The sequence below is a fragment of the Muscardinus avellanarius genome (genome assembly GCF_963383645.1).
Source record: "Muscardinus avellanarius genome assembly, chromosome: 3".
Classification (NCBI taxonomy): domain Eukaryota; kingdom Metazoa; phylum Chordata; class Mammalia; order Rodentia; family Gliridae; genus Muscardinus; species Muscardinus avellanarius.
Window position 1 is genome coordinate 17,860,218 of NC_137788.1, and position 25,841 is coordinate 17,886,058.

Below are 25,841 nucleotides of genomic sequence, written 5' to 3' on the forward strand. Positions count from 1 at the left end.
TGTCTCTCACTTGCTGGACTGTTGGCCCCATGTGGACAGGGACTGTCCTCCTCACTTGCCGCTGTTCCCACACACAGCCCGGACTCAGCAGTGCAAAGCAACCATTGTGAACTTGGAACGTGCCCTGAGACTGCCAACAATCGTGTGTGTGTGTGTGTGTGTGTGTGTGTGTGTGTGAGAGAGAGAGAGAGAGAGAGAGAGAGAGAGAGAGAGAGAGAGAGGGACTGGGGCTTAAACCCAGGGGCATTTTTTCTCTGAGCTACACCCCCAGCCCGTTTTATTTTGTAGTTTAAAGCAGGGTCTCACTGAGTTGCCGAGGCTGTGACCCTCGTGTCTTTGTCTCCCAAGTCCTGAGGTGACACAGGTGTGCACCACCATGCCCATCTTTTGGCCACAGATCCTGATGGTGCTCAGGAAGGGAGGGAGAAAGAGAAAAAAGGGAGGGAAGGAGGGAGAAGACCTATACAGAACCCAAAAAGAGAAGCAGTTACTTTCCTCTGGCACAAACAAGTTAGTTTTCCCAGCCTAGGCCTCAGTTTCCCTTGCTGTAAGAAGGGAAGAGGAGGAGAGGGAACTAGCCCACTAAGCCCTTCTGGCCCCAGAGGGCCCTGCGTCACCCAGGGAGGGGGAGATGTTCATTGCCGGAGTCCTCACCCTGCCTGTTGGGTTGAAAAAAACCACTTCTGCCAGGAATCTCCAGTGCTTTGTCACTTTCTCCACTGGCCTGGAAAAAAACTGCCCTGCGCAGGCTGGGGCCTGTGGACCCCCCGGAGAAGCCCGCAGGCCCCTCTTGCCCTGGCCCTGGCGGCCCGGCCCCTGGAAGGTGTGCGGCAGCTGCTTCCCCGGGGGGTCCCGAGCTTTGTTGCCTTAACCGAGCTCACTGAGCAGGTAAAAAATTCCAGACATGTTCTCTGCTGACAGCTAACTGTGCCCTTATTAATGACCACAGCGTTCTCTGGGGCAGGTGGGGGGAGGGAGGAGGGCAGGCTGGGACCTGGGGGCTCCCTCAGGTGGGGCTGATGAACACATTACTGAGCCCGTAGAAGGGGAAGTCCACACAAAGTGACCCCGAAAAGACCCCCCACCTGGAGAGGGAGGGGCTGTCCCAGGTTCCCCAAGCCCAGCAGGGGTGGCCTAGCCACACACTGATACACTGGCTTAGAAATCTGACAGCCAGGTTCTGGGTCCCGATGTGGCCACCAAGGTGCGGCTATAGGCGCCACAGGGACACACGTGGGCCATGCGGGTTCACTCCTCAGCTCCACTGGGCCGGTCACCACCTCCTGGCAACAGGATGGGGTACGCCAGGCCCCATCTCAGTGACCCGCTACACCACCTGTCAATACAGCAGCCAGATGTGCCTGGGGGCCTGGGCCCGGCCCTGCCAGATGTGTCAAGCTTCCCGGCTTCCCCTGGGCGCGTCGTGATTATTATTTAACACTTGCTCTTCCAGGGCCTGTGAGTCCCAAGGACTGCAGGCTGGGGGCTCCCGCCTCTGCAGCCTGGCCATGACGATCATGTCACCAGCCAGGGAGAGGGGCTCCTGACTGCTCCCCATTTTTCTCTGGAGAGTTGTTGGGGTATGCTATTAACCCCAATGCTGGGTGAAGAGGACCCAGGCAGAGGAAACAGCAGGTGTCAAGCCCCGTACTGGAGGAGGCCGGCGTTCCCGGGCAGTCCTTGTGACCCATGGGAGGCACTAGGAGGTGGATTTGGAGGATTGCGCAGGCGGGCAGGTGGTTAGTTTTTACTCCAAGTGGGATGGGAGCTGCTGGGATCTCTGAGCAGAACAGCCCAGATTCCCCTGTTTTGCAGGATCCTCCTTCTGCAGGGGGAGGCTGACAGTGGCCCTAGGAAAGCAAGCGAAGGCTGGGAAACAAGGCGGAAGCTCCTCTTTCCTCACTCCAATCTCAGCATCAGCACGCCCAAGCTTCCACCTGGGCTCTGTCGGGCGCTCACATGCCGTGTGACCTTAGGCAGGGTCACTCTCCCTTTCTGGATCATGTGTTCAGTCTATAGTCATAAAGTGCAGAGTTTAGCCCAGGACGCGGTGTGAGTTCTGGGTTCTCTCCGATGCCCTGGATCCTCCTGCTTCTCCAGCCCCCTCTCCTGCCTCTCTCACCTTGAACTTCAGGCTGCAGGCCCCGCACCGCTCACCTCTGTGCCTTGGCGCAGGCTGCGCTCCTGCCTGCAGCGCCCTATCTCCCCAGCAGCGCTGCACATGGAGGGCATGCATTTTTCTGCAGACCTCTGCTTGAGGCACATCTCCGGAAGGTGCCCGGTGTTCCTTCTCCTGGTGTTCCCGGGCACTCTTACAGGCCGCAGGCTGATAATCTAGAGACGGCAGAAGGGAGCAGCTGTGGCATCAGAGCCGGCTCCAGATTCCAGCGCATCCGAGAATCGCCTCCATTTCCTCGTCTGTAACACAAACACATTTCCTACTCCCAGGTCAGAGTGAAGAGTCAGAGATGTCAAAAGGCATCTAGCGGGGGCCTGGCCCCCGGGAACTCCGTATTCTCTAAAATCAGAGTCTAGCTGTAGACAGGGCCATGAAATGAACACAAGTGGGTGTCCTGGACGGTGTGGCCCCAGGTCCCCAGCACAGCACCGGCCTGCACCCCGGGATAACCCCCTCAGCCCAGTGGCGGGGACACTGGCCACCCCTCCTCCTTCTCTGCTCACCTCCTCCATCAGGGTCTGGTCAGCCCACGCTGCCTGCCCGCGGCAGCCACACAGCACTTGAAAATGTCCTTAATTGCTTCACCAGAGTGGGGAGTCGCCCTGCAGGCAGATAATTAAAAAGTTCAGAGCTTGATTAATTGGGAGGAAATTGGAGGGATGGGGCTGCCTGCTGGCCAGGCAGGAGCTCTGGCCCCCACGAGGGGGAGCTGGGATGTCTCAGGGAGGCCGGCCAGGGCCAGGGCTGGGGGCCTGACTTGGGGTCCAGGGGCTGGGAGCCCTGGGCTGAGGAACAACCATACCCACCCCTGCTGGTTGCAGGCGCCCACGTTTGGCTCCTCTAAAGACTGTGATCTCCATCCCCGCACCTCCCCACACTTCCCAGTGGTTAGGAAGTTCTGGTGGCCGTGGCTTAGGCTGAGGGATGAAGACCCCCGCACCCCCCCCCCCGCCGGCCTCTCAGAAAGTCGTTATCAGCCTCGTGAAACCCACAGCTGGGCAGGAGGAGGGGAGGAGGGGGTGGACAGATGTTCACCAATGCTGAGGATGAAGGTAGGAAGCCTGAGAGCCCACCACCAGGGTCAGGAGGAGGAGCGTGGGGCATCTAGAGGCCAGTCACAAGCCCCACCCACACGCCCGTCCACACGCAGCGGGCTGGCGGACACGGAAGTCCACCTTTCTGGGCCGCCGCCTGGGGCCCAGAGGTGCCAGATCTCGCGGGCACCTGCCATCCCGTCACTGTGCTCTGGGCAGATAAGAGAGGCTGCTACAACCCCAATTAAGGGCGCAGTGGCTCCGTGAAGTGCCACGGGAGATTCGGGGACTCGGGAGAGGCAGCCCTGGCAGGAGACCGCCTCCCAGGACAGGGACCTGGGCTTCGGGCTGGAGCTTCGATCCAAAGGCTGGAAGGAGTGAGCCAAGCTGGGGAGGGCCCTGCCCTGGTAAAGGTCCAGGGAACAGACCACACGGCTGTGGCTGGGAACATAAGAGTCACAGCTGGCCAGTGGCCATGGATGGGAGGCCCAAGCAGGATGGATGCCCCATGGGCACCAGAGAGCCTCAGAAGACTCTTGAGCAGAAGAGTGACCTGTCAGGTGGCTGGTCCAGGAAGGAGGCCTGGGCGTCTTCCAGGCACAGGGGGGCATGTTCATGCCATACCCACTGCTGCCTTCTGACTTCCGTAGCCCTGCCAGTGGCTGGTGGGGTTCCATGCCCGGTCCCCACCAGAGCCATGCCCCTCCCTGGGCACATGGGGGAGGGGCAGAATGATTGACACCACCTGGGTGGTCCCAGTGGGTGCTACCTCAACCAGGGACAGCCCTGAGGCCCCCCTGAACTTAACCTGGCTAGGCAGGCCCATCTGGGAAAGGAAGGAGTGAGTACGCGGGGCATCCTCCACCCGGGGGATACCAAGGATCTCAAGAGCGTGTGTTTTAGAAAGAGAATGGACGGTGGAGTCACAGCTGCTTAGGGCTCTGGCCCTGAGTCTCTGAGTGACTTTGGATGGGCCGCTTCCTTTTCTCAATTTCTTCATCTTTAATATGGGTTGACAGAGGGGCGTGATGGCACAGCCTGTGATCCCAATACTTGGGGAGGCTGAGACATGAGATGTGAGCACAGGTTTGAGGACCCTCAGCAGTCTAGCGTGACCTTGTTTCAAAATAAAGAATAAAAAAAATGGGGCTGGGGGTGTAGCTTGCAGGTAGAATGACTCTGGGTTCAATTTCCAGTACCAAGTAAAATCAAACAAATCAACTGGAATGAGCATCCCTCCCACACAGGGCGGTCACGGGGGCTCAGGAAGTCGTGGCCAGAGAGGCTCCTGGCTCAGCACCTGCACATCCCGGGCCGACATGTTGAAAGCAAGCAGATCCTCCCATCCTGGGAGCTGCCAGCACAGCTTACCCATGGCACAGAAGACCGGGCACCCTGCCCGGTCTGGGGGACTGCTGCTGGGCTAACTTCTGTGGCAAGAGCAGGAAGAGCGCTAAACGCAAAAACAGTTTGCATGAGGCAGACCCCAAACCCTCCCGGTTAGCCACAGAATTGGCAAGCCCCCCCGCCACAGGCACAGCACAGGGCCCCCAAAACATACCAGGCAGCTTTTCTGCAGAGCCAGACCCACTACGTGGGCCTGTCCGCCGCCAGAGCCTGATGCCTGCAAAAGCCCATGGACGTGGTCCCGGCCAGAGCCTGCCTTACACACAGAGTTGAGCCGGAGTGGGGAAGAAGCAGTCCTGGCTCACGGAGAAGCCCACCCAGCCCCACCCACCCACTCTGGGTCCAGGACTCTTCATGCAAACCCCTCTCCCCAACCCAAACCCAGAACTTCCTTCCTGGAGAGCACAAGGCAGGCCCCGAGGGAGGGGCTGCCCTGCAGACCTGGCGCTGTGGCCCGCAGAGCTCACTCTGCCCTCAGCAGCAGGGAAGAGAGACACGCCAGCCCTGCTCAGAGCCTGGCACACACCAAGGCCTCAAGAGATGCCCTCTACCCAGACTTACAGCACGCCTCTCCCCAGCTGGGCCTGAGCTCCTGAAGATAGGGGCCCCGTCTTCCCCTCTCCATAGCCCCAGGCTTTGTTTGGCACATAGCAAGCAATGGGCCAAGAACAAATGAATGCAGGCCAAGCATCCCTAATCTGAAGTGCTTCAAACTCCATCACCCCGTGAGTGTCCCCACGGCATCACATGTGGACAATTCCACGCCAGGCAGCTTGGTTCCGTGCACAAAGCTCTCCAACACGTCGTGTGAAATTGCTTTCAGGCTGGGTGTAAAAGGTGTATATAAAACACAAATCAATTTCCTACTTAGACTTGGGTCCCGTGCCCAAGATTTCTCATGATGTACATGCAAATAGTCTAAATCTGACATGCCAAACGCTTCTGATCCCAAGCATCTCGAATAAGAGATACTCCACCTGTGCGTTGGTCGCGAGCCCCGTGTCACCCTAAATGTGAGCGAGGGGGACCCTGTTCTGAGTGTTTTACTGCAGCAAACTCACATTATGTACCCCATGATTACAAAGCCAATAGTGCCCTAATCCTCGTTGCACCACCAGGAAACCACGGCACAGACAGGTTAGGTAACTTGCCCCTGATCACACGGTTGAGGCAAGGCAGGACTAGGATTCAGCCCTGGCAGTGGCTCCACGGTGCCTGCCCAGGGCACCGGCATGCGGGGGGCGTAAGCCTCTGCAGATGCCCCCTCTACCTGAACCACAGACGGAGCCCTTCATTCATCCACAGACCGCCAGGGAGACAGACGCTCCGCCCAAGCCCCCGCCTCCTGGCACACCGGGCCTGGCCGAGGGCCTGGCCGAGCGGTTGACTCCACGGTGGCTTCAGTCGTCCCTGGGATTAAACCAGCATCCCTAGGAGGGGGGGTGGAGGGAGCAGAGGCAGCAAGCCAGCCATTGAGGCTTTGAGGATCACTCAGTGCCAATTAGCAGCCCCACCGTGCCAGGCCCAGATGGAGCCCTGCCTCGGCCTGACTCCGGGATCGCTTGGTCAATTATCACCTATCCCTGGAGCCCAGGGGGCAGGCGGGGAGAAAATCTGTTTCCCTGTAATCCTCTGTCCTGTCCCCAGCTGGCTGCCTGCCATGCCTGTCCCTTCCCTGGGCTTCCTGGCCAAGGGCTCCAGCATCTGCAGAAGTCTGGAGCCGGCTGACGCTCTAGCCCCCAAGTCCTGGGCTTGAGAGCCAGGCTCTGTATCCTGCTGAGCGGCCCCGGGAGGGCCTGATGGGATGCTCTCCAGCCTGACCGCTGACCTCTTCACAACGTCTGTGACCTGGAGCATTGGGCACAAGGTCTTTGAAATCACAAAGAACAGAAGCCCCAACTCAGCTCTGCCATTGACTAGCTATGTGACCTTACAGAGGTCACTCCTGAGCCTCAGTTTCCTCGTCTTTAAAATGGGAACAATAATGGTCCCTGCTTCTGTGGATTAAGTGAGAGTCCAAGCCAGCACTTAGCACTGGGCCTGGAAAGCACCTAGCAAGTGAAGGTGATTATTTTCCCTCCTTGCCCAGTGAGTGACCATAGCTCGTGTTTGGTTAGTACACGGCATATGGGCTAAGTGCTCTGGGCATCTCCACCCATTCAGACCCACGGCCTCCGCCCTAGAGTTGCTCACTGTCTATTTGAGAAGACAGTCCTGCCTTTATTCAGCAAACCAAATTAACTCAGCACCTACTGTGTGCCGCATCCCCTGCTAGGTTCTGGTATCTTTAGTGGTCGAGATCAGAGGCTCAAGCTCCACCAGCCTGTGGGCAGAACAAAGGCAAGCCCGTGTCACATAAGTCCGGAGGTGGCGCTGGTCTGGGCCAGCCTGGCTCACAAGCGCCAACCGTGCGATGAACCTCTTCCCACTTGGCGCCGCGCCCGGGGTGTTCTGGTGGGAGAAACGCAGGCGGAGCCAAGCGGGGCCTTTTGCTCCCTAACCAGCCCTGCGTGTGAGCCTGTCCCGCGTCCCCTGTCCTGGAGGGCAGGCCTCCCCCAGGGCCACATCAGATCCACCAGTCCTCAGGGGGGCAGGGGCAGAGCCAGGATGTCTAGGGCACTGAGACCAGGGGAGAGGGGCTGGAGAGGGGCACAGTCCACCCTCCCTGCTTGCCCAGGACTAAGGGGGTTTCTGGGATACAGGACTTCTCATTTGAAAAGAACCTGGTCACCCTAGTGGACGGGCCTGGGCAAGGCCTTGGGGAGCAGGAGTGGGAGGTGGAGAGGGATCTGAGTGTGGAAGACAGCCTGGGGAGGCCGAGGCTGCTCATCTCCTCCTCCCAGCGCCTGTGGGGAGGCATCGCTCAGCCAAGAGCTAGAGAACACACCTGCTGTGGTCCACGCCCTGCTCAGAACTAGCTCATGTCACCAGGGCAGGCAGCGTTCCTCGCTCTAGCTCCATCCAGCACAGGGAAAAGGGAGTTGTGCAGATTTATAAACTGCCTTCTAGCTTATCTCCACAAGGGTCAGCAATGGAAACAGAGACTGAGATAGCACAGCAAGTCGCTTTGGCGGGTGGGGATGGTGAACAAGGGGCCAGCTCCGGCAGCGGGTGCTACATGGCCATAGGCCAAGAGGCGAGCCCACTCAGTGACCTACTGGCTGGAGCCCCTGAGGAGGCCGGGAGGCCCGGCTGACCTCAGGGCATGTGGGCAGTGCTGGACCAGGGCCTCATTCAGAGCGTAGTTGGGAGCCATGGTGAGTCTCAGCAGCTGGCAGCAGCTCCAGCTCCCTTCAGTGGCTGGAAGGTGAGTGGGAGGCAAAGAGGAAGCAGAGGGAACCACTCACGGGCCCCCCGTCGCCGGTACCACACAGGTCTCATCAGCCCCCTCTCCAGATGGGGAGACTGAGTCTGCAGGGGGCCTATCCCAGCCGACACACCTGCCCACTCAGTGAGCAGGTGGGTGTCTCAGGACCCCCTTGCTTTCTTCCCACTTCTGTACCTGAGACCCAGGCCTCTAAGGCATGGTAGACAATGAGGGAAGGAAGACCCAGGCCATGTCATGGCGGTCTCAAGAATACAGTCTGCCCCTGCCTCCAACAGCCACGCCCGTCTCTTCCTCCCTGGGCCTCGATTTCCTCAAAGGCTAACAATGGGGTTGGTCTGGATACTCTTCCTGTCCTCGATAGCTGGCATTATATCAGTGTTTAGAGTCCAGCCAGGCAGATGGAGTCATAAATAAGTGGTTACACGGGGCACCAAATCCCCCCAGAGGCCTGGGGAGACTTCCTGGACAAATGGTGTCTGATGATGGAGAGTGGGCATTCCAGGGGGCACGGACAGGGAGGACAAAGCCCAGTTGGGGTAGGCCTGGGGACCACCCGCAGGTGGGAGTGGGGCCGAGGGCCAGGCAGGGTGGACCTCAGGCTGGAGAGCTGGGCCAGGCCAGCCCTCAGGCCAAGGGACCCTGAAGCGTGGGCCCTGCCCTGGTAGTGGAGCACCATTGTGGGTGCTTTGAATCCCACGCCGCCGCTCGGCTTGCCTGGGCCAAGGGTACAGTTTAATGGGCTTTGGAGCATTCACAGAATCTTACAAGCACCACCGCAATCGATTTGAGAACATCTTCATCACCCCAAAGAAACCCTGCTACCCATTAGTAGTCCTTTCCCACGCTCCCCTGTCCCCTGCCCTGGCAGCCTCGTATTGACTTTCTGTCTCTTCAGATGTGCCTCTTCTGGACCTGTTTCCTATAAATGGAATCATAACTTTTGTGACCGCCTTCTTTCGCCGAGCACAAGATAGTTTTCAAAGTTCACCCATCTGGGAACCTGTATCAGTACTTTGTGCCTTTTGGCAGCTGAATAATATTCCATTGTCTCCCATGGCGCACTCTTAAGAGACACAGAAAGATTTGTCTTAGAAAGCTGGCTCTGGAGGGTGGACAGGAGGAAGCCCAGATGGCCCCGCCAGGCTAAGGAGTGTGTGGGAAGAGCTTTCTAGATGCCCACAGGGCTGGGAGGCGGCCCAGGCTGGGCCCTGCTGGAGGGAAGACCTGGTAATTGATGGCTGTAGGGGGTGGGGTTCTTCGTGACAGGTTGGATGGGATGTGCCACTGGGTGGGGAAGAGTAGGTTTTAGGAAGCTCAGTGTCACAGATCCTGAGACTAGGAAGCTGGAGAAGGACCGCCCCTGGAAGGGGTGGTCTGGAGAGGCTGGGGAGGGAAGATGTGCAGATGGAGGAGCTGGCGTTGGGGTGGGGGGAGCAGCCGCCCGCCCACCCGCCCGCTGGCCCAGATGGAGCAGGCTCGCTGAGCCGGCCCGTGTTCTCCAGAGAGGAGCCAGGAGCTTCCTGATCTTGGGACCAAACCCCTCTGGCTTCTGTTAGGATGACTCTAGGCCCTCCCAGGGAACCTGTGTCCCCCTCTATGGGGGATGAAACAAACTCACAGGGGCTGACCATGAGCCAGGCCCAGGGTTATGGCTCACACATCTTGAGGGTCCCAGGAGCCCAGATAGCAGGCCACCCCCTCATCCCACAGCAGGAAGGCTCCAGGAGGACCACTGGGCACGGGGAGGGCTCAGGGCCCCAGAGCCAGCAGTGTAAAGTGCGGAGCACCCTGGATGGGCAGCACTCATGGGTGTGGGCGCAAAGGGAGTCGCTCGGGGACGGCGCAGCCTGGGGGCTACAGAAGTGGCCTCTGGAGCCAGGTCAGAGGCAGAGTCACTTGTTCAAGCTCACACAGCACCCAGGCATGAAATGAATTCCAGGTGAGGGCCCCGGCACAGAAATAAATCAGCAGCATTGTACCCATTCATTTTAGAGGTTCTTGTCCTCCAGAGCTCTTTCCCACCCACTCACCCTTTGCACGGTCCCTCTAAGGGGTCAGCTGACCTGGACTCTTAACAGGCTGAGGCTGGGAGGGAGGCAGGGCCTAGCCCTTGACCTCCTGGTTCCCAGCCCAGAGCCACCCAGGAGAGTGGATTGGAACACGTGTGATTTCTCAGGGGTCTGCCACAAGGCGCAGACCCCTGAGAAAGATAAAGACCACAGCATACCCCCTCGGAGGGGTCCAGAATGCCAAATGTGGGCTAGGAACAAACAGCACCCCAGGAACAAACAGTGCCCCTTCAGGATATCCCCGGTACTGCAGCCCCTCTTTATTTTGACAAATGGATTGACCTGTAAACGGCCACTGTTTCCTGGGCACCTACACTGTGAGCGCTGTGTCATGTGCCTTGCACACCCCTGAAAAATACTCACCTGCAGCACTGGGCCTTAGATTATGGTTTTACAAGTAGGAGGACCAAGTATCAGAGAGCTTAAGCACCTGCCTGGGGCCACGGGTGCATGGAGGCAGAGATGGGGCTTTCTGGCACCTACCCATGTGCTGTGGTATCTTGGGGTCTCACCTGGTCTCCCCAGTGACCCCCTTGTCTTCTCCCCAGGTTGTCCATCTGGAACCTTCAAGGCCAATCAAGGAGACGAGGCCTGCACCCACTGCCCCATCAACAGCCGGACCACTTCCGAAGGGGCCACCAACTGTGTCTGCCGCAACGGCTACTACAGAGCAGACATGGACCCCCTGGACATGCCCTGCACAAGTACGTGGCGGGGCCCCCGAAGGAGCTGCCTGCGCCAGCCCGGTGCACCTGTGGGACAGCTCAGAGCGGGTGGTGACTGCCCTGAGAGCTACCGTCTGGAGTGGGCAGCTGAGGACCGGGGCCGGGCACCATGGGGCTGACATCTGGCTCCTCACCCCCATCTGCTCAGTTACATGGAGGATAAAGTCAAGGTCTCGATTCACAAAGGGGCAGGAGATGGGAGGCTTGGCAGGAGGAGAGCCAGCGCAGGTGTGGTCGGTGGCAGAAGGCTGTGGTGTTCGGACCTGGCAGCGGCTGCCGGCATCGCCAGCCAAGCTTCTCTAGGAGACGGGTGGCCAAGAGGGCAGCGTTCGAACCCCTGTAGAGTCAGGAGCAGTGTTCAGCTATAAATAACGAGAGCTGACCCCCAGGGCTCCAACCATACAGATTTGTTCTCTTGCTATAAAAGGAGCTCAAGGTAAGTAGCCCTGGGATGGCATGGAAAAGGCATGGTGATTTCTGGGACTGGCTCTTTCTGCCAGCCACAGCATGTCCAACATGGCTGCTGCAGCTCCAGGCATCACATACTTTCTTAGGCAGCAGAAAGAGGGAGAGGACAAAGGGGCATGCCATAGCTATCTCCCCCCACCCACCTTGTGTTGTGGTACTGGGGATTGAACTCGGAGGCACTGTACCACTGAGTACACCCCTAGTCCTTTTTTTAATTTATTTTACATTTTATTTTGAAACAAGTTCTTGATAAGTTGCCCAGACTAACCTCAAACTTGCAACCCTCCTTTCTCAGCCTCCCAAGCACTAGGATTATAGGTGAGCACTGCCATGCCTGGCTATTTCTTTCCCTTTTTAAGACGTATCTCTATTCAGCAACTTATGTCCTTTATCAGTGGCCAGCATGCTATCATGAAAGCTCGGGAAATGGAGTCTTTTAGCTAAATACACCGCTGCCCCAAATGAAGTTGTGTTTTGCAAAAGGAAAGGAAGAAAATAGATATTCCATCCCAGATACAAAAGCAATGTCTCCTGTAACACAGAGGGTTTCAGAGCTTGGAAAGAAAGATTCCGGCAAGATAAGTAATTGTCTAGAAACGACTCTGGGGTGGGCAGACAGGAGAAGGGATTTGAAGGTTGGCAGTAGGCACGGAGCAGTCAGCTGGGGAGCAGCCCCTCGCAGCCCCCACTGACCCGCACCTCTCCCCTCCCCAGCCATCCCCTCCGCTCCCCAGGCCGTCATCTCCAGCGTCAATGAGACCTCCCTCATGCTGGAGTGGACGCCGCCCCGTGACTCCGGAGGCCGCGAGGACCTCGTCTACAACATCATCTGCAAGAGCTGTGGCTCGGGCCGGGGCGCCTGCACCCGCTGCGGGGACAACGTGCAGTATGCGCCCCGCCAGCTGGGCCTGACGGAGCCGCGCATTTACATCAGCGACCTGCTGGCCCACACCCAGTACACCTTCGAGATCCAGGCCGTGAACGGCGTCACCGACCAGAGCCCCTTCTCACCTCAGTTTGCCTCCGTGAACATCACCACTAACCAAGCAGGTAAGCTGCAGGTTCAGGTGGGGGAAGGGGGCCATTGCAGCGTGCCTGTGGGTACCCCGCCAACCCTGGGAAAGGCTCTCTCCCATCTGCGGAGCAAGTTCTTCTTTTCTTTTTTTTTCTTTTTTTTTTTTGGTGGTACTGGGGTTCCTGGAAGCCCTTCTTCCTCCGGGCTACACTCCCAGACCTATTTTATATTTTTGAAACAGGGTCTCTTACGCCAGCACGGCTGGCTTCGAACCTTTGCCATCCTCCTGTCTCCGCCTCCCAAGCGCGGGGGATTACAAGCGTGGGCCACCACGCCCGGCCAAGTTCTTCTTTTCAAAGGCTTTCCCTGGGACACACCCAGCCTGGAGAGCAAGTGTGTTATCTCTTATAGAGTGTCATTCCTAATTACTGCTGCCTCTTGTAGAGTGTGTATTGGTCAAAGTTAGGCTGCTGTAACAAAAAGGTACACCGTTATATGACTTAAAGAACATGGAATTGTATTTCCCTCTTGTGAAAGAACCCCAAAAGGCACAGCTCAGGGGAGGGGAATATTTCCATGTCATCTCACCTCCCATCCCACCCCTTGCCTGAGGTTGTAGCTGAGTCTGTGATGACGAGCAGACCAGAGGGACAACATGTCTTAAGCAAGGAAGACGGGGCAGTGCCCATCAGTGCAAGACCCTGGGTCATGTGGTCTCCAACCTGGGATCATCCTGGGATTACAGGCATGCGCCACCTGCCAAGCCCAACTGCTGTGATGCCCAGCAGGGGCACACCGTGAGCACACAGGGTGGAGGACCAAGACAGAGGTGCAGGGCAGGCCCTGGCAGGCTTCCTGGAGGAGGCAGGGTTGGACCTGCAGCTTGAAGGCCCAGTGGAATCTTGAATGGGCTCCCAAGGAGAGGAGAGGAGAAGAGAGGAGAGGAGAGGAGAGGAGAGGAGAGGAGAGGAGAGGAGAGGAGAGGAGATACACACAGACATGGAAGGAAAGGGGAGGTGACACTCAGAGGCGTCATGTCTCAAAACCAGGAGGAGTGCGAGGTAGGTACTGGCTGGGTTAAGGGCCTCCAGTGCTTGGCAGCGTCTGGGGTGCATCCGAGGGCCCTGGCGTCTGGGGGGATCCAGTCTTGGGTGTGATCCTGGATGTTTGTGAGAGTGTGTGGGTGCCATCCTACGCGTGTGGGTAACCATGTGTTTGTAACACGTGTGACTGCGGCCATGTGGCTTGCGCTTGTTTATGCGTGTGTGAGCGGGCGGGTCTCACTCTGGGGCCTGGGGCAGCGCGTAAGTGTTCTGCCGTGAGTTTACACAGCCAATCGGGGCTCCGCCGGGCTGTGCGCTCACATCTGAGAGGGAGTGTGGTTTTGTTTGGGAATGTGTCGTGTTGCTGTGGCCAAGGGGCGTGTTTGTGAGCCCGTGCCTGCAGTTCTTGTGGGCTGTGGGCGCATGGAAGCCCCCTCAGATTGGGGTCCAGAGGGGGCTGACTCAAAGCGAGAGATCTTAGGGAACCAGAGATCAGAGCCAGCAGCTCTTGGCTGAGACACACAACACAGCAAAGCCTCAGCGCTGAGTGTCTCTGAGCTGGGGAAGCCCCAGCTCCCAGCACGGGTGAGGGGAGGCAAAAGCCACAGAGGAGGCTCCGGAAGCCCTCCCTGCCATGGGGGCCTCCCCTGTACCCACTGGGAGCCCTGAAGGCCAGTCTGGCTGCTAAGACACCTCAGCCTCTTAGCAGCAAGGGGTCCAGCCTGGGCTGCTGGGATGGACCCCTCCCAGCTGGAGCTGGACATCCCCAGAGAGTCGTGGTCAGGCAGAGGGTGGAAGTGAGGGGATTCCAGGGAGAAGGAGTGCAGGTGGAACCCTCAGGACTGAGACACAGACAGGCAGTAAAGTGCAAGCCCTGGGATAGGAAGAGGAAACCTAGTTTGAATCATTGGTTTGACACTCGTTTGCTGTGACCTTGGTGTATTAGTCAGCTATTGCTGCAGTAATGCTGTGTAACAAAACCTCCTCCAAACTTAGTAATTGACAATACAAATACTACTCTGTGGCTCAGCCAGGGTTTGGCTCATCTTGGCCAGGCGCTTTGTGCTGGGCAGGAACCCAGGACGTGGGGTGTGTTCAGTGTACTCCTCCTCACCCAGGCTTGTCTTGCTTAGGGTGAAGGGTGGGACCCATGCCTCACCAGCAGCCAGCCATACCTCAGTGCCCAAAGCAGGTGCATGTCCAAGGCCTCATCTGAGGATGGGAAGGTGCGCTCTGCCCTCAGGAAGGGGGCTCCGGAGTTACCGGGCCAAGGATATGGCTGTGTAGCCCTGCTACGGGGAGGAAGAACTGGGAGCAAGTCCAGTGCTATCACACATGTGAAAATCACTTCCCCCCTCTGAGCCTCAGTTTCCCCACATCAGAACCATATGGGAGCTTTCCCAGAACACAGGTTTTTGGTCTGACCTGCAGAATCAGAGCCCCAGGAGTAGACCCTGAGAGCCTGCATGTTTGACAATTGGCTCAGATGTTTCTTACCATCAGACAGAGATGGAAAACTCAGGTCTGAGGGAGTCGTGGATCCTCAGCTTCCTGGGTTGTATGTAACCCACTCGCCCCACTTTGTCCTGAGCCTTGAAAAGCTCTGTCTCTCACCGCTGCCCAGAGCCTAGCTGGGCACCTTGTCCCTGCATCGTTCACTTTGCCAGGTGGGGAGACTGAGCCCAGAGAGACGGAGCCATTTACTTACATTCCCACTGCTCAGTGGCCTCAACTAGGATTTACACCCACCACCGTGTGCCCCCAAGTCTACACTGGAGAAGACCTAGTACCCGCCCTTGAGATGAGGCAGGGTGAACGAGGACCCAGAAGCTGTTTGGTTGGTGGGCCTGGAAGGTGTGTGGAAGGAGCATAGGCAGAAGAGATCATTTCTTCCCAGGCAGTGAGAGGTGGGCAGGTCTCTGCCTGGAAGGCTTCTCAGCCCACTCCGGACTCCTCCGCTCTTCCTTCAGCCCTGAGCTCATCTTATTGACTTTGCTGACTCAGACACGACCTCGGGGGCCCAGCACCGTGGCCTTCAAGTTGCTGGTTGAAATTTTAGCCTTGTGTTTTTGATCGTTCAGTTCCTGTCTGTCTCCTGGTCTTCACAACCGAGGGATGTGCAATGGCTCTGTTTTTTCTCACCGTAGCTTTCCCGGCACCTAGAAGGGGACGCCCCATGGGGAACAGTCCACCGTGGTGTGGGGGAGTGGGACACGGCCGGGAAGTGAGGCTGCAGACTCGCTTCTCAGTCACATGTGTTCAGTGGCTACTTTCAGCCAGACCCTAAAATTCTGCATATAAATATCGAATCCACTGCCTTAAAAGGAAAAAGTCTTTCTTTGGGGCAAGCGGCTGGGCCTTGCTTGCAAAACCTTGGCGTTTGGAGGGCCAGAGTTGTCTCCCGACTTCAAGAGTCCATCCTGCCACCTATGCCTCCCCAGCCTGACCAGGACACCTTCCTGCCCTGCGTTCAAGAGCCACGCTCTCGGCCCCAGGGAGGACAGGCAACGTGCCCAGGCCACTCTGCTGGGGATGACAGGTCCAGTTGTCCAGAGTCCAGGGTTTCAGCCAGGCCGCCACCTTGCCCCTGGACACAAACCATAACACCAGAGGGTAACTAGGAGGCTGAGATAGGAGGGCACACAGCCTCAAGGCCCGTGCAGTAGGCCTCAGTGCCTTGGTAGGACTCTCAACAGCCTAATGAGGCCTTGTTTCAAAACCAAAAATATAAAAGGGCTGGTTGCGGGGTGGGGGTGGCTCAAAAGCGGAATGCTCCTAGGTTCAACCCCCCAGTCCCACCAAAAAAACTCACCAGAAGCCAGGTGTGGTAGCACACACCTTTAATCCCAGTACTTGGGAGGCTGAGACAGGGAAACCGCAGGCTCGAGGACAGCCTCAGCAAGTAGTGAGACTCTCATCAACCTAGTGAGACCCTCTTTTAAAATAAGAATCAATGCCAGGCGTGGTGGCGCACACTTGTAATCCCTGCGCTTGGGAGGCGGAGACAGGAGGATCGCACAGGTTCGAAGCCAGCCGCGCTGGCTTAAAGAGACCCTGTTTCCAAATAAAAAATAATAATAAAAATAAAATAAGAATCAAATAGGGCTGGGGGTGTAGCTCAGGGGTAGAATCCCCCTGGGTTCAATCCCCAGCACCGTGCCCACACACAGAGGAAAAGAACGCCAGAGGGACACATGGGCGAGAGGAGGGGCAGCCGGGGTGCGCGTCCGAGGGCAGCTTCTCTGAGGAGGTGGCGTGTGAGCTGACAGCAGATGGCAAGCAGAGACGGTCACACAGACCTGGGGCTCCGGGGTGCAGCATTCAAAACCACAGGCTGGTCCTCAGGGAGTCCACCCTCGGGGCTACGCCGGACGGGCCTAAGCCCTCAGGATCTGGCCCAAGCAGGCTCCGACACCCACACCGCGCTGGGTTCCGGAGGGCTTTGGAACGAGGCGGATAAACCTGGCTTTGACTCAAGCCTGGCTGCTCCCCAGCTTGTGACCTCGGACGAGTCAGGTAGCTTGTCCCTTGGGGTCCTTCTACAGGGCCTCGTCGCCTGGTCCTTGCAGGGCGGCCGTGGTGGCTTCAGCTCCTGCACTCAAGGTGTCCCCAGGTTGCGGCACAGGTTGGCACCCAGTCACGGGCAGCCTTCTGCATCCGCGCTGATAAAAACCACTCTTGAGCTTCCTAGGTTCCAGGCACTGGCCGAGGCCCTCAACCCTGAACCCTGCAGTGCCATGAGCGGCTGGGTCCTGTTGTCGTCTTGAATTTGAGTTTGTTGGTTGGTTTCTTGCTTGGTACTAAAGGCTGAACCCAGGAGCACTGAAAATCCTATTTTATTTATTTATTTATTTATTTTTAATTATAAGAACCTTTAATATGCTCATGTACATTATGAAACTTGGTTTAGAGGATCACCAATGTTTTTCAAACTTCTTGCCCTGGAAAGTAGTTTCTTTCTCTTTCTTTTTTTTTTTTTCTTTTAATTTTTTTTATTGGTGCATTATATTCAAACATCATATTGGGGTAAAAAAAACTTGTGTGTACAAACATGTACTCATCACCGATTTAACCCCTACCCAATTCCCACCCCATTCCCTCCCCATCCCTCCCTCCCTTGCTCGGCTTAGTGGTTGACTTCGATATGTTTAAGTACATTGTGTGTTTTAGAGCTTTTCCTCTTCCCCCCTCCTTTATCCTCCTTTAGGTTGTCTTTTTTGCTCCTCTATAGGATTTCCTCTTTCAAGAGTTCCTCCTATGACCCATTTCTCCCTAACTCTCACATATTAGGGAAAGCATCTGATTTCTTATTTTTTGTGACTGACTAATCTCACTTAGCATAATGTCCTCCAGTTCCATCCATTTCCCTGAAAATGATGTAATTGAGTTTTTTTTGATGGCTGAGTAAAATTCCATTGTGTACATATCCCACAGTTTTGTAATCCATTCATCTGTTGATGGACATCTTGGCTGGTTCCATAGTTTGGCTATGGTGAATTGTGCAGCTATGAACATAGAAACACATGCATTAGTTTGGTAGTTTGGCTTCCTATCTTTTGGGTAGATACGCAAAAGTGGTATTGCTGGATCAAATGGTAGGTTTGTTTCCATTCTTCTGAATATTCTCCATACTGTTTTCCAAAGTGGTTGCACTAATTTGCAATTCCACCAACAATGTCTTAGAGTTCCCACTTCTCCACATCCTCGCCAGCATCTGTTTTTGTTTGTGTTTTGAATGATTGCCATTCTAGTTGGAGTTAGGTGAAATATCAGGGTAGTTTTGATTTGCATCTCTCTGATTGCCAGTGATGTTGAGCATTTTTTCATGCATTTATTGGCCATTTGAATTTCTTCTTTCGTGAAGTGTCTATTTAGTTCATTTGCCCATTTTGTTATTGGATGCTTTGTTTTCTTAGTGTTGAGTTTCTTGAGTTCTCTGTATATTCTAGACATTAGTCCTCTATCGGTGGTGTAGGTGGCAAAAATCTTCTCCCATTCTGTTGGCTCTCGATTGAGGTTCTTGATAGTTTCCTTTGCTGAACAGAAGCTCTTCAGTTTCATGCAATCCCATGTATTGATTCTCCTTTTAATTTGTTGTGCCTTTGGGGTCTTGTTGAGGAAATGTTTATCTGTGCCTATGTGTTGTAGTGTTGGACCTATGCCCTCTTCAAGGAGCTTCAAGGTCTCTGGTTTAATTTTCAAGTCTTTGGTCCATCGTGAGTTGACTTTTGTACAGGGTGAAAAAGTGGGATTAATTTCCAATTTTCTGCATATGGTTAACCAGTTTTGCCAACACCATTTGTTGAAGAGGCTATCTTTTTTCCAGTGTATGTTTTTGGCCCCTTTGTCAAAAATCAATTGGCTGAAAGTGTGTGGACTTGTTTCTGGGTCTTCTATTCTGCTCCATTGGTCTATGTATCTGTTCTTTTGCCAGTACCATGCTGTTTTTTATTACAGTGGCTTTGTAGTATAAAGTCAGGTATTGTGATTCCTCCTGCATGGTTTTTGTTGCTGAGAACTACCTTGGCTATTCTGGGCTTTTTGTTATTCCAGATAAATTTAAGGACTGATTTTTCTATGTCTGTGAGGAATGATCTTGGTAGTTTAATGGGCATTGCGTTAAATCTGTAGATCACTTTTGGGACGATGGCCATTTTAATGATATTTATTCTGCCAATCCATGAACATGGAAGATCTTTCCATCTTCTAATATCTTCTTCGATTTCTTTTTTCAGTGTTTTATAATTTTCTTTGTAGAGATCTTTTACCTCCTTGGTCAAGTTTATTCCTAGGTATTTTATTTTCTTGTGGGAGATCCTGAGTGGAAGTGTTTTCTGAATTTCTTTTTCAGTGGATTTATGGTTGGTGTACAGGAAAGCTTCTGATTTTTTAAAATTGATTTTGTATCCAGATACTTTGCTGAATTTGTTGATCAGTTCTATAAGCCTTTTGGTTGAGTTTGTTGGGTTTTCTAAATATAGTATGTCATCTGCAAATAGTGAAAGCTTGAGTTCTTCTTTTCCTATTTGTACTCCTTTGATTTCCTTTTCTTGCCGTATTGCTCTGGCTAGAGTCTCTAGTACTATATTGAAGAGAAGTGGTGATAGTGGACATCCTTGTCTCGTTCCAGTTTTTAGGGGGAATTATTGAAGTTTTTCCCCATTTAATATGATGTTAGCAGTGGGCTTATTGTAGATTGCCTTAATAATGTTGAGATATGTTCCTTCTATTCCAATTCTCTGCAGTGTTTTTATCATAAATGGATGTTGAATTTTATCAAATGCTTTTTCAGTGTCTATTGAGGTGATCATGTGATTTTTGTCTTTGATTCTATTTATATGATGAATTACATGGATTGATTTTCGTATATTGAACCAGCCTTGCATCCCTGGGATAAACCCTACCAGGTCATGGTGTATGATTTTCTTAATGTGGTTTTGAATGCGTGTTGCTAGTATTTTGTTTAATAGTTTTGCATCCAAGTTCATCAGAGATATAGGCCTGTAGTTTTCCTTCCTTGAACTGTCTTTATTCGGTTTGGCTATTAGTGTGATGTTGGCTTCATAGAATGTATTTGGGAGAGTCCTGGTTTTTTCTATTTCATAAAATAGTTTGAGTAGTATTGGGGTTAGCTCTTCTATAAAGGTTTTATAGAATTCACTTGGGAAACCATCCGGTCCTGGGCTTTTCTTTGATGGTAAGCTCTTTATTGCTGTTTCAATCTCTTTGATTGTTATTGGTTGGTTTAAGTGGTCTATATCTTCTTGACTCAGTTTAGGAAGGTTGTATTATCTAGGAAGTTGTCGATTTCCTCCAGATTTTCCATTTTGTTGGAGTATAGTTTTTCAAAGTAGTTTCTGATAATCCTCTGGATTTCTATGCTGTCAGTAGTAATGTCTCCTTTTTCATCTCTTATCTTCATAATTTGGGTTGATTCTCTCTTTTTTTTTTAGTTAGGTTGGCTAGTGGTTTATCAATCTTGTTAATTTATTCAAGAAACCAGCTTTTGGTTTTGTTGATTTTCTGTATTGTTTTTTTATTCTCTATTTTGTTAATTTCTGCTCTAATTTTAATAATTTCCCGTCTTCTGCTGGATTTGGGGTTCAATTGTTCCTGCTTTTCAAGAGCTTTGAGGTGTGTCGTTAGGCTATTTATTTGAAGATTTTCTGTTTTTCTTATGTGAGCACTCAGTGCTATAAATTTTCCTCTTAATACTGCCTTCAAAGTGTCCCAGAGGTTTTGATATGTTGTATCTTTATTTTCATTTGTTTCTAGAAATTTCTTGATTTCACCTCTTACATCTTCTATGACCCATTCTTCATTCAGAAGTGTGGTGTTCAGTCTCCACATGTTTATGTTGTTTCTCTGGGTCTTCTTATAGTTGATTTCTAGTTTCATTCCATTTTGGTCTGAAATGACACAAGGAAGTATGTAACATTTTTTAAATTTGCTAGTGCTCATTTTGTGTCCCAGGATGTGATCTATTTTGGAGAAGGTTCTGTGAACAGCTGAGAAAAATGTAAACTCCGCTGTAGTTGGGTGAAATATTCTATATGTGTTCAACAAGTCCATTTGGTTAATGGTGTTCTTTAGTTCTGAAGCATCTTTACTGACCCTTTGTCTGGAAGATCGGTCTAGTATTGTGAGAGGTGTGTTGAAGTCTCCCAGTATTATTGTGTTGGGATTTATGTGTGACTTCATGTCACAAGGAGTTTGATTTATGAAAGTAGCTGCCCCTATATTTGGGGCATAGATGTTGATTATTATTATTTCCTCTTGCTGGACTATTCCTTTTACCAGTAAAATGTGACTTTCTTTGTCTCTTCTAATAAGTTTGGGTTTGAAGTCTAACTTGTCTGATATCATAGTTGCTACTCCTGCTTGTCTTCGAGTACCATTAGCATGGATTACCTTGCTCCAGCCCTTTACCTTGAGTTTGTTCCTATCTTTACTTGTAAGGTGTGTTTCTTGTAAGCAGCAGATGGATGGATTCTGGCTTTTAATCCATTTTGCCACTTTATGTCTTTTTATTGGGGAGTTGAGGCCGTTTACATTCAGTGTGATTATAGAGAGATAATTTTTAATTCCCAACATGTTAAGATCTTATTTCTGTTTGAGATACTATTTATTCTTCTTTGCTTAGTTGTTTGCTGGATGGGAATTCTTGTTTCTTTGGTTCTGGCGTGTATTACCCATTTCCTCTTTGCAGTTAATCTACTTGAGTATTTTCTCTAGCGCTGGTTTTGAAGACATAAATTCCTTCAGTTTCTGTTTATCATGGAAGCTTCTTATTTCCCCATCTAATTTGATGGATAGTTTTGCTGGGTAGGAATTTTTTAGCTGGAAGTTGTTTTCTTTCAGAGTTTGGAATATGTTACTCCAAGCCCTTCTGGCTTTCATGACTTGGTTTGGGAAGTCTGGAGTGATTCTAATTGGTTTGCCTCTGAATGTCACGTGACCTTTTGTTTTTGTTGCCTTTAAGATTCTCTCCTTGGCTTCCACATTAGTCATTTTGACAATTATGTGGCATGAGGATCCTCTTCTCTGATCCTGTCTAAAGGGAGTTCTATAAGTTTCCTGGACCTGTGTATTGACCTCTTGCTCTATGTTTGGAAAGTTTTCTGCTATTACTTCCTTGAAGAGATTATTGATCCCTTTGGTTCCACCTTCTTTTCCCTCCTCTATTTCAATTATTCTTAGGTTAGCTCTCTTAAAATGGGCCCATATTTCTTCAATGTCAGATTCCTGCTGTCGGATTTTTTTTTCCTAAATTAGAAACTATGTGTTCATTTTTGGAGTGATCATCTTCAAGAAGTGAGATTCTATTCTCCATGTGGTCTAATCTGTTGTTTATACTTTGAATTGAGGCCTTTATTTCAATGATTACATCTTTTTTCTCTTTTTGACTCTCTCTGAATTCTTTTCGAAAGTCCTCTATTATTTCTAAAGTTATTTTCCTGATTTGATCTTCTAGAGATCTCTAGCTTTCTGTGTTATCTGATTCTGATGTTGTGGGGTTGTGGGCATTCACTGCTCCATTGTTATTTCTCTTTCCCATGATTTTGGAAATTTGTGCCTTCTCTGGGTTCTTCCCTGGGTCACTACAAGTTCACTTAAGATGCTCTGGATCTCGAGTCTGTGGTATCTCAGTCACCACTACTCCTTTACTGGGTTATATCGCAAAGTCTCAGACCCAGGAAGTCAATCAAGGCTGCTTAGACCATGGGGGGTGCCAAGTTGGGCGTTCTCCAGTGGGGAGTTGTGACTATGGTGTGATATCTCTGCCACCGCCACTCCCCCACTGGGTTGCACTGCTAAAATCTCTTACCCAGGGAGACTATCTGCGCAAGTCCCTAGGAATGCAGTACTGGGAATTCTCCCCTAGGGGCCGCAATTTGACTCACGGTTGTTGGGTGTGCTGATGGAGCTGTTGTGGACTCGGTGGATTCGCAGCTGCTGCTGCTGGCAATATGACACCATTGCCACGCCCTCAGCCGTGAGGCTGGCGTATTTCTTCTCTGGTTTTGAGCTCCGCTCTGAGTCCCTACCAGGTGTGCTGTGCCCAGCCCTTGGGAGCTTTAGATGTTCCCTGCGCCAAAAACACTGCTGACTGCCGCCCAGCTGTTCAGCAACTGCTCACCTAGGCTCGCTGTCCACCCCTCATCTCTGGAGCCTGGTGGCTGGTTGAGTGCACTAGTCTTCAGCCGTCCAGTGAACTCGCTTCTGTTGCTGTCAGTAAGGCCCTGCTGTTGTGTCCTCGGCCGTGAGATTGGCGTAGTTCTCTGGTTTTGAGCTCGCTGAGTCCCTATGGGGTGTGCTGATCCCGGCCCTTGGGAGCTTTAGATGCTCCTTGCGCCGAAAAAACTGCTGACTGCCGCCCAGCTGTTCAGCTGCTGCTCACTTTGGTTTGCTGTCCACCCCTCCTCTCTGGAGCCTGGTGCTGCTAGGGAAGATGTAGCCCGCGCCGCGGCTCCGGCCGCTTCATGCCACAGCTCCGGCCGCTTCATGCCACAGCTCCGGCTGCTCCACGCCGTGGTGGCCACGGCACTTCGGGCTGGTTTCTTTCTGGTGTCTCATTTTTCCAGCCCTCTTTTTCTCTGTCCCTTGTATTTACAGTTTTTATTTCTTTGCTGGTGGTGTTTTCTGGCTCTGAAGGGCGCTGGTTTTGTGGTAATAGAGATCGATTGTTAGCGGGACTTGTAAGTGCCGCTTTTCTCCGTCGCCATCTTCCCGGAAGTCCTATTTATTTTTTTTTAAGTCTCACGAGGTTTGCTGAGGGTCTTGCTAAGTTGCTGAGGCTGTCCTCAAACCTATGATCCTCCTGTCTCAGCCTCCCAAATACTGGGATTACAGGCCCAGCTAAATTTTGCTTTATAGATAAAGAGAAAGCAACAAGCAGAACCTGAATGAACAGACCACTGCGCTCAGGGCCCCACACTCGCCTCTGGGATGGGGCTGGCCTTGCACAAAGGAGGCCCCTCCCCATGCCCTGGCCACGCCCACAGCGCCTCAAACCACCCGCAATGAAGCGCCACCATCTTCCTGGAGACAGACAGGGCCCTTCCCAGGCTGCACAGCCAGGCTGCCCAGACACGCTTCTCCAACCTCGCTGGCCTCCCCTTACCTCTCACGCCAGCTTCGCCGGGAGGTCATGAGGACTGACAGTGTGGATGACACATCCAGCACTTAGAAGGTGAACTGTTAGCGGCAGCCAGGCTCGGCTTTCTATGGTTGTCTCGCCAGAACGCCGCAGACTGGCCAACAAACAACAGCGTGCATTCTCAGCCGTAGGGCTCTGAGGGTTCGAAAGGCCGGTGGATCATCAGGATGTGGTCCTTCCCTGTGGTGCTAGGGGGATCCCTCTCCTTGTTGATGGAAGTTGTTGGTAGAACCCCATCTGTGCAGTCACAGCAGTAGGGTCAGCTTCCTTGCAGGGTGTCAACTGGGAGCCACCCTGAACCCCCGGGTCACATCCAGCCTCCCACCTCTCAGAAGAAGATGCATCCCAGCTGGCCGGCTCTCTGGCTCCCTGCTGGGAAGGTATCCAGGTGTGGTTGGTACACACCTGTAATCCCAGTACTTGGGAGGCTGAGACAGGAGGATTGCAGGTTCAAGACCAACTTCAGCAACTTAGTGAGACCCTTTGCAACTTAGCGAAACCCTGTTTCAAAAAATATAATGGGTGGGGGTGTAGCTCAGAGGTAGAGTGCACCTAGATTCAATCCCCAGTACCAAAAAAAAAAAAAACAAAAAAAAAAAACTTAAGTGACAAAGTTGAATTTGCCTGGATAATCCAGAAAACTCTCCCATCTCAAGGGCCCCTTGCAAGGTACTGCAGCCACAGAGCCCGAGGAGCAGGGCACGGATGGCTCTGGGGCCATGATTCTGCCTCCCACAGAAGGTAACCTATGTCGCAGGGAACACGCCAGCCTTGGCAGGGGGCTTTGAGGTCCCCCAGGGTACACACCTCCTTTTACCGAGAGGGAAACGGAGGCCCTGAGATGTACTGGGTGGCTGCCCGAGATCACAAGGCCCGTCCTCAACACCCGGCCTGGTCTCTGCCCATGACACCTCGCTGGCGGCTCCCTCCTGGAGAGGCTTTCAACTCCCTGGAGCCCTCTCTGCCCTGCGCTCTCCTCTGATCCTCCAGCCCTGCTGCGGGCGGGCTCACAATGGCTCAGCCTCTGGAACTGGCATCCGCATGGACTCACCTACTTCTCTCCCTGGGAGGCCAAGAGGATCAGAGAGAAGCGAGCCGAGGAGCCCCTGGTGCGCCCGGGCCGGAAGAGGGGGCCGCGCGGGGAGAGGAGGGAGCGCTTCCCTCCCAGGCCAAGCCCTCTGCCCGAGTCTTCCCTCTGATCCCCCCAAGCATAAAGGCGTTGGGGGCCCAAAGGAGCGGAAGATGGGGTTTCGCTGCACATTACAGGAAGGAAAATAAGAGACGGCTGCCGCCCCGATGAGACAGCTGAGCTACAAAGCGGCCGCGCTGAGGACGCGTGGAGAAGCGCGGCCCTGCAGGCTACTCTGGTCCCGGTGGGATGCGTGCATGTATTTGCAGTGCTTCTCTCTGGACACTCGGCAGCTTTTTGGATTCTGTCAGGGCTCTGCGGCCTGTGTAGGGGTTGGCTGTTGTCAGCTGGTCCCCAAGTGGTCCTGGCTGAGACAAATGGAGCCGCCCCAGCTCCGTGGGGCTGCGCGTTGGCCTGGACACCTCTCGTGGCAGTCACAGCAACGAGCCAGCGGGCACTCGCTCAAAAGCTTGCAAGCCTCCGCGAAGCTCCATGTGCTGACATCCCATTGGCCACAGCAAGTCACATGGCCAAACCCAGCATCAGAAAGAGAGGTCTACAGGAGTTACAGAGGGCTGTTGGTGCGACCAGTCTAATACAGTGGCTTAGATAGAATAGAGGCTTTCTTTTTTCTTTTCCTTTGCTTTTCTTTCCTTTTTTTTTTTTTTTGTGTGTGTGTGTGTGTGTGTGTGTGTGTGTGGTGCTGGGGATTGAACCCAGGGACATTCTACCTCTGAGCTATGCCCCCAGGCTGATTTTTTATTCTTTATTTTGAAACAGGGTC

At 53.2% G+C, this 25,841-nt stretch overlaps 1 protein-coding gene across 3 annotated transcripts in view; it reads left to right on the forward strand.

Annotated features, from left to right (window-relative positions):
• EPHB2 (EPH receptor B2) overlaps positions 1-25,841 on the forward strand; it is a gene marked incomplete at both ends in the record, with an annotated part of 175,173 nt that overhangs the window by 122,143 nt on the left and 27,189 nt on the right. For all 3 annotated transcript variants that reach the window (XM_080691939.1, XM_080691940.1, XM_080691941.1), the window contains 2 exons: positions 10,566-10,721; positions 11,925-12,260. In XM_080691939.1, coding sequence (XP_080548065.1) covers positions 10,566-10,721; positions 11,925-12,260 — 492 coding nt within the window. The remainder of the gene's footprint in view (positions 1-10,565; positions 10,722-11,924; positions 12,261-25,841) is intronic.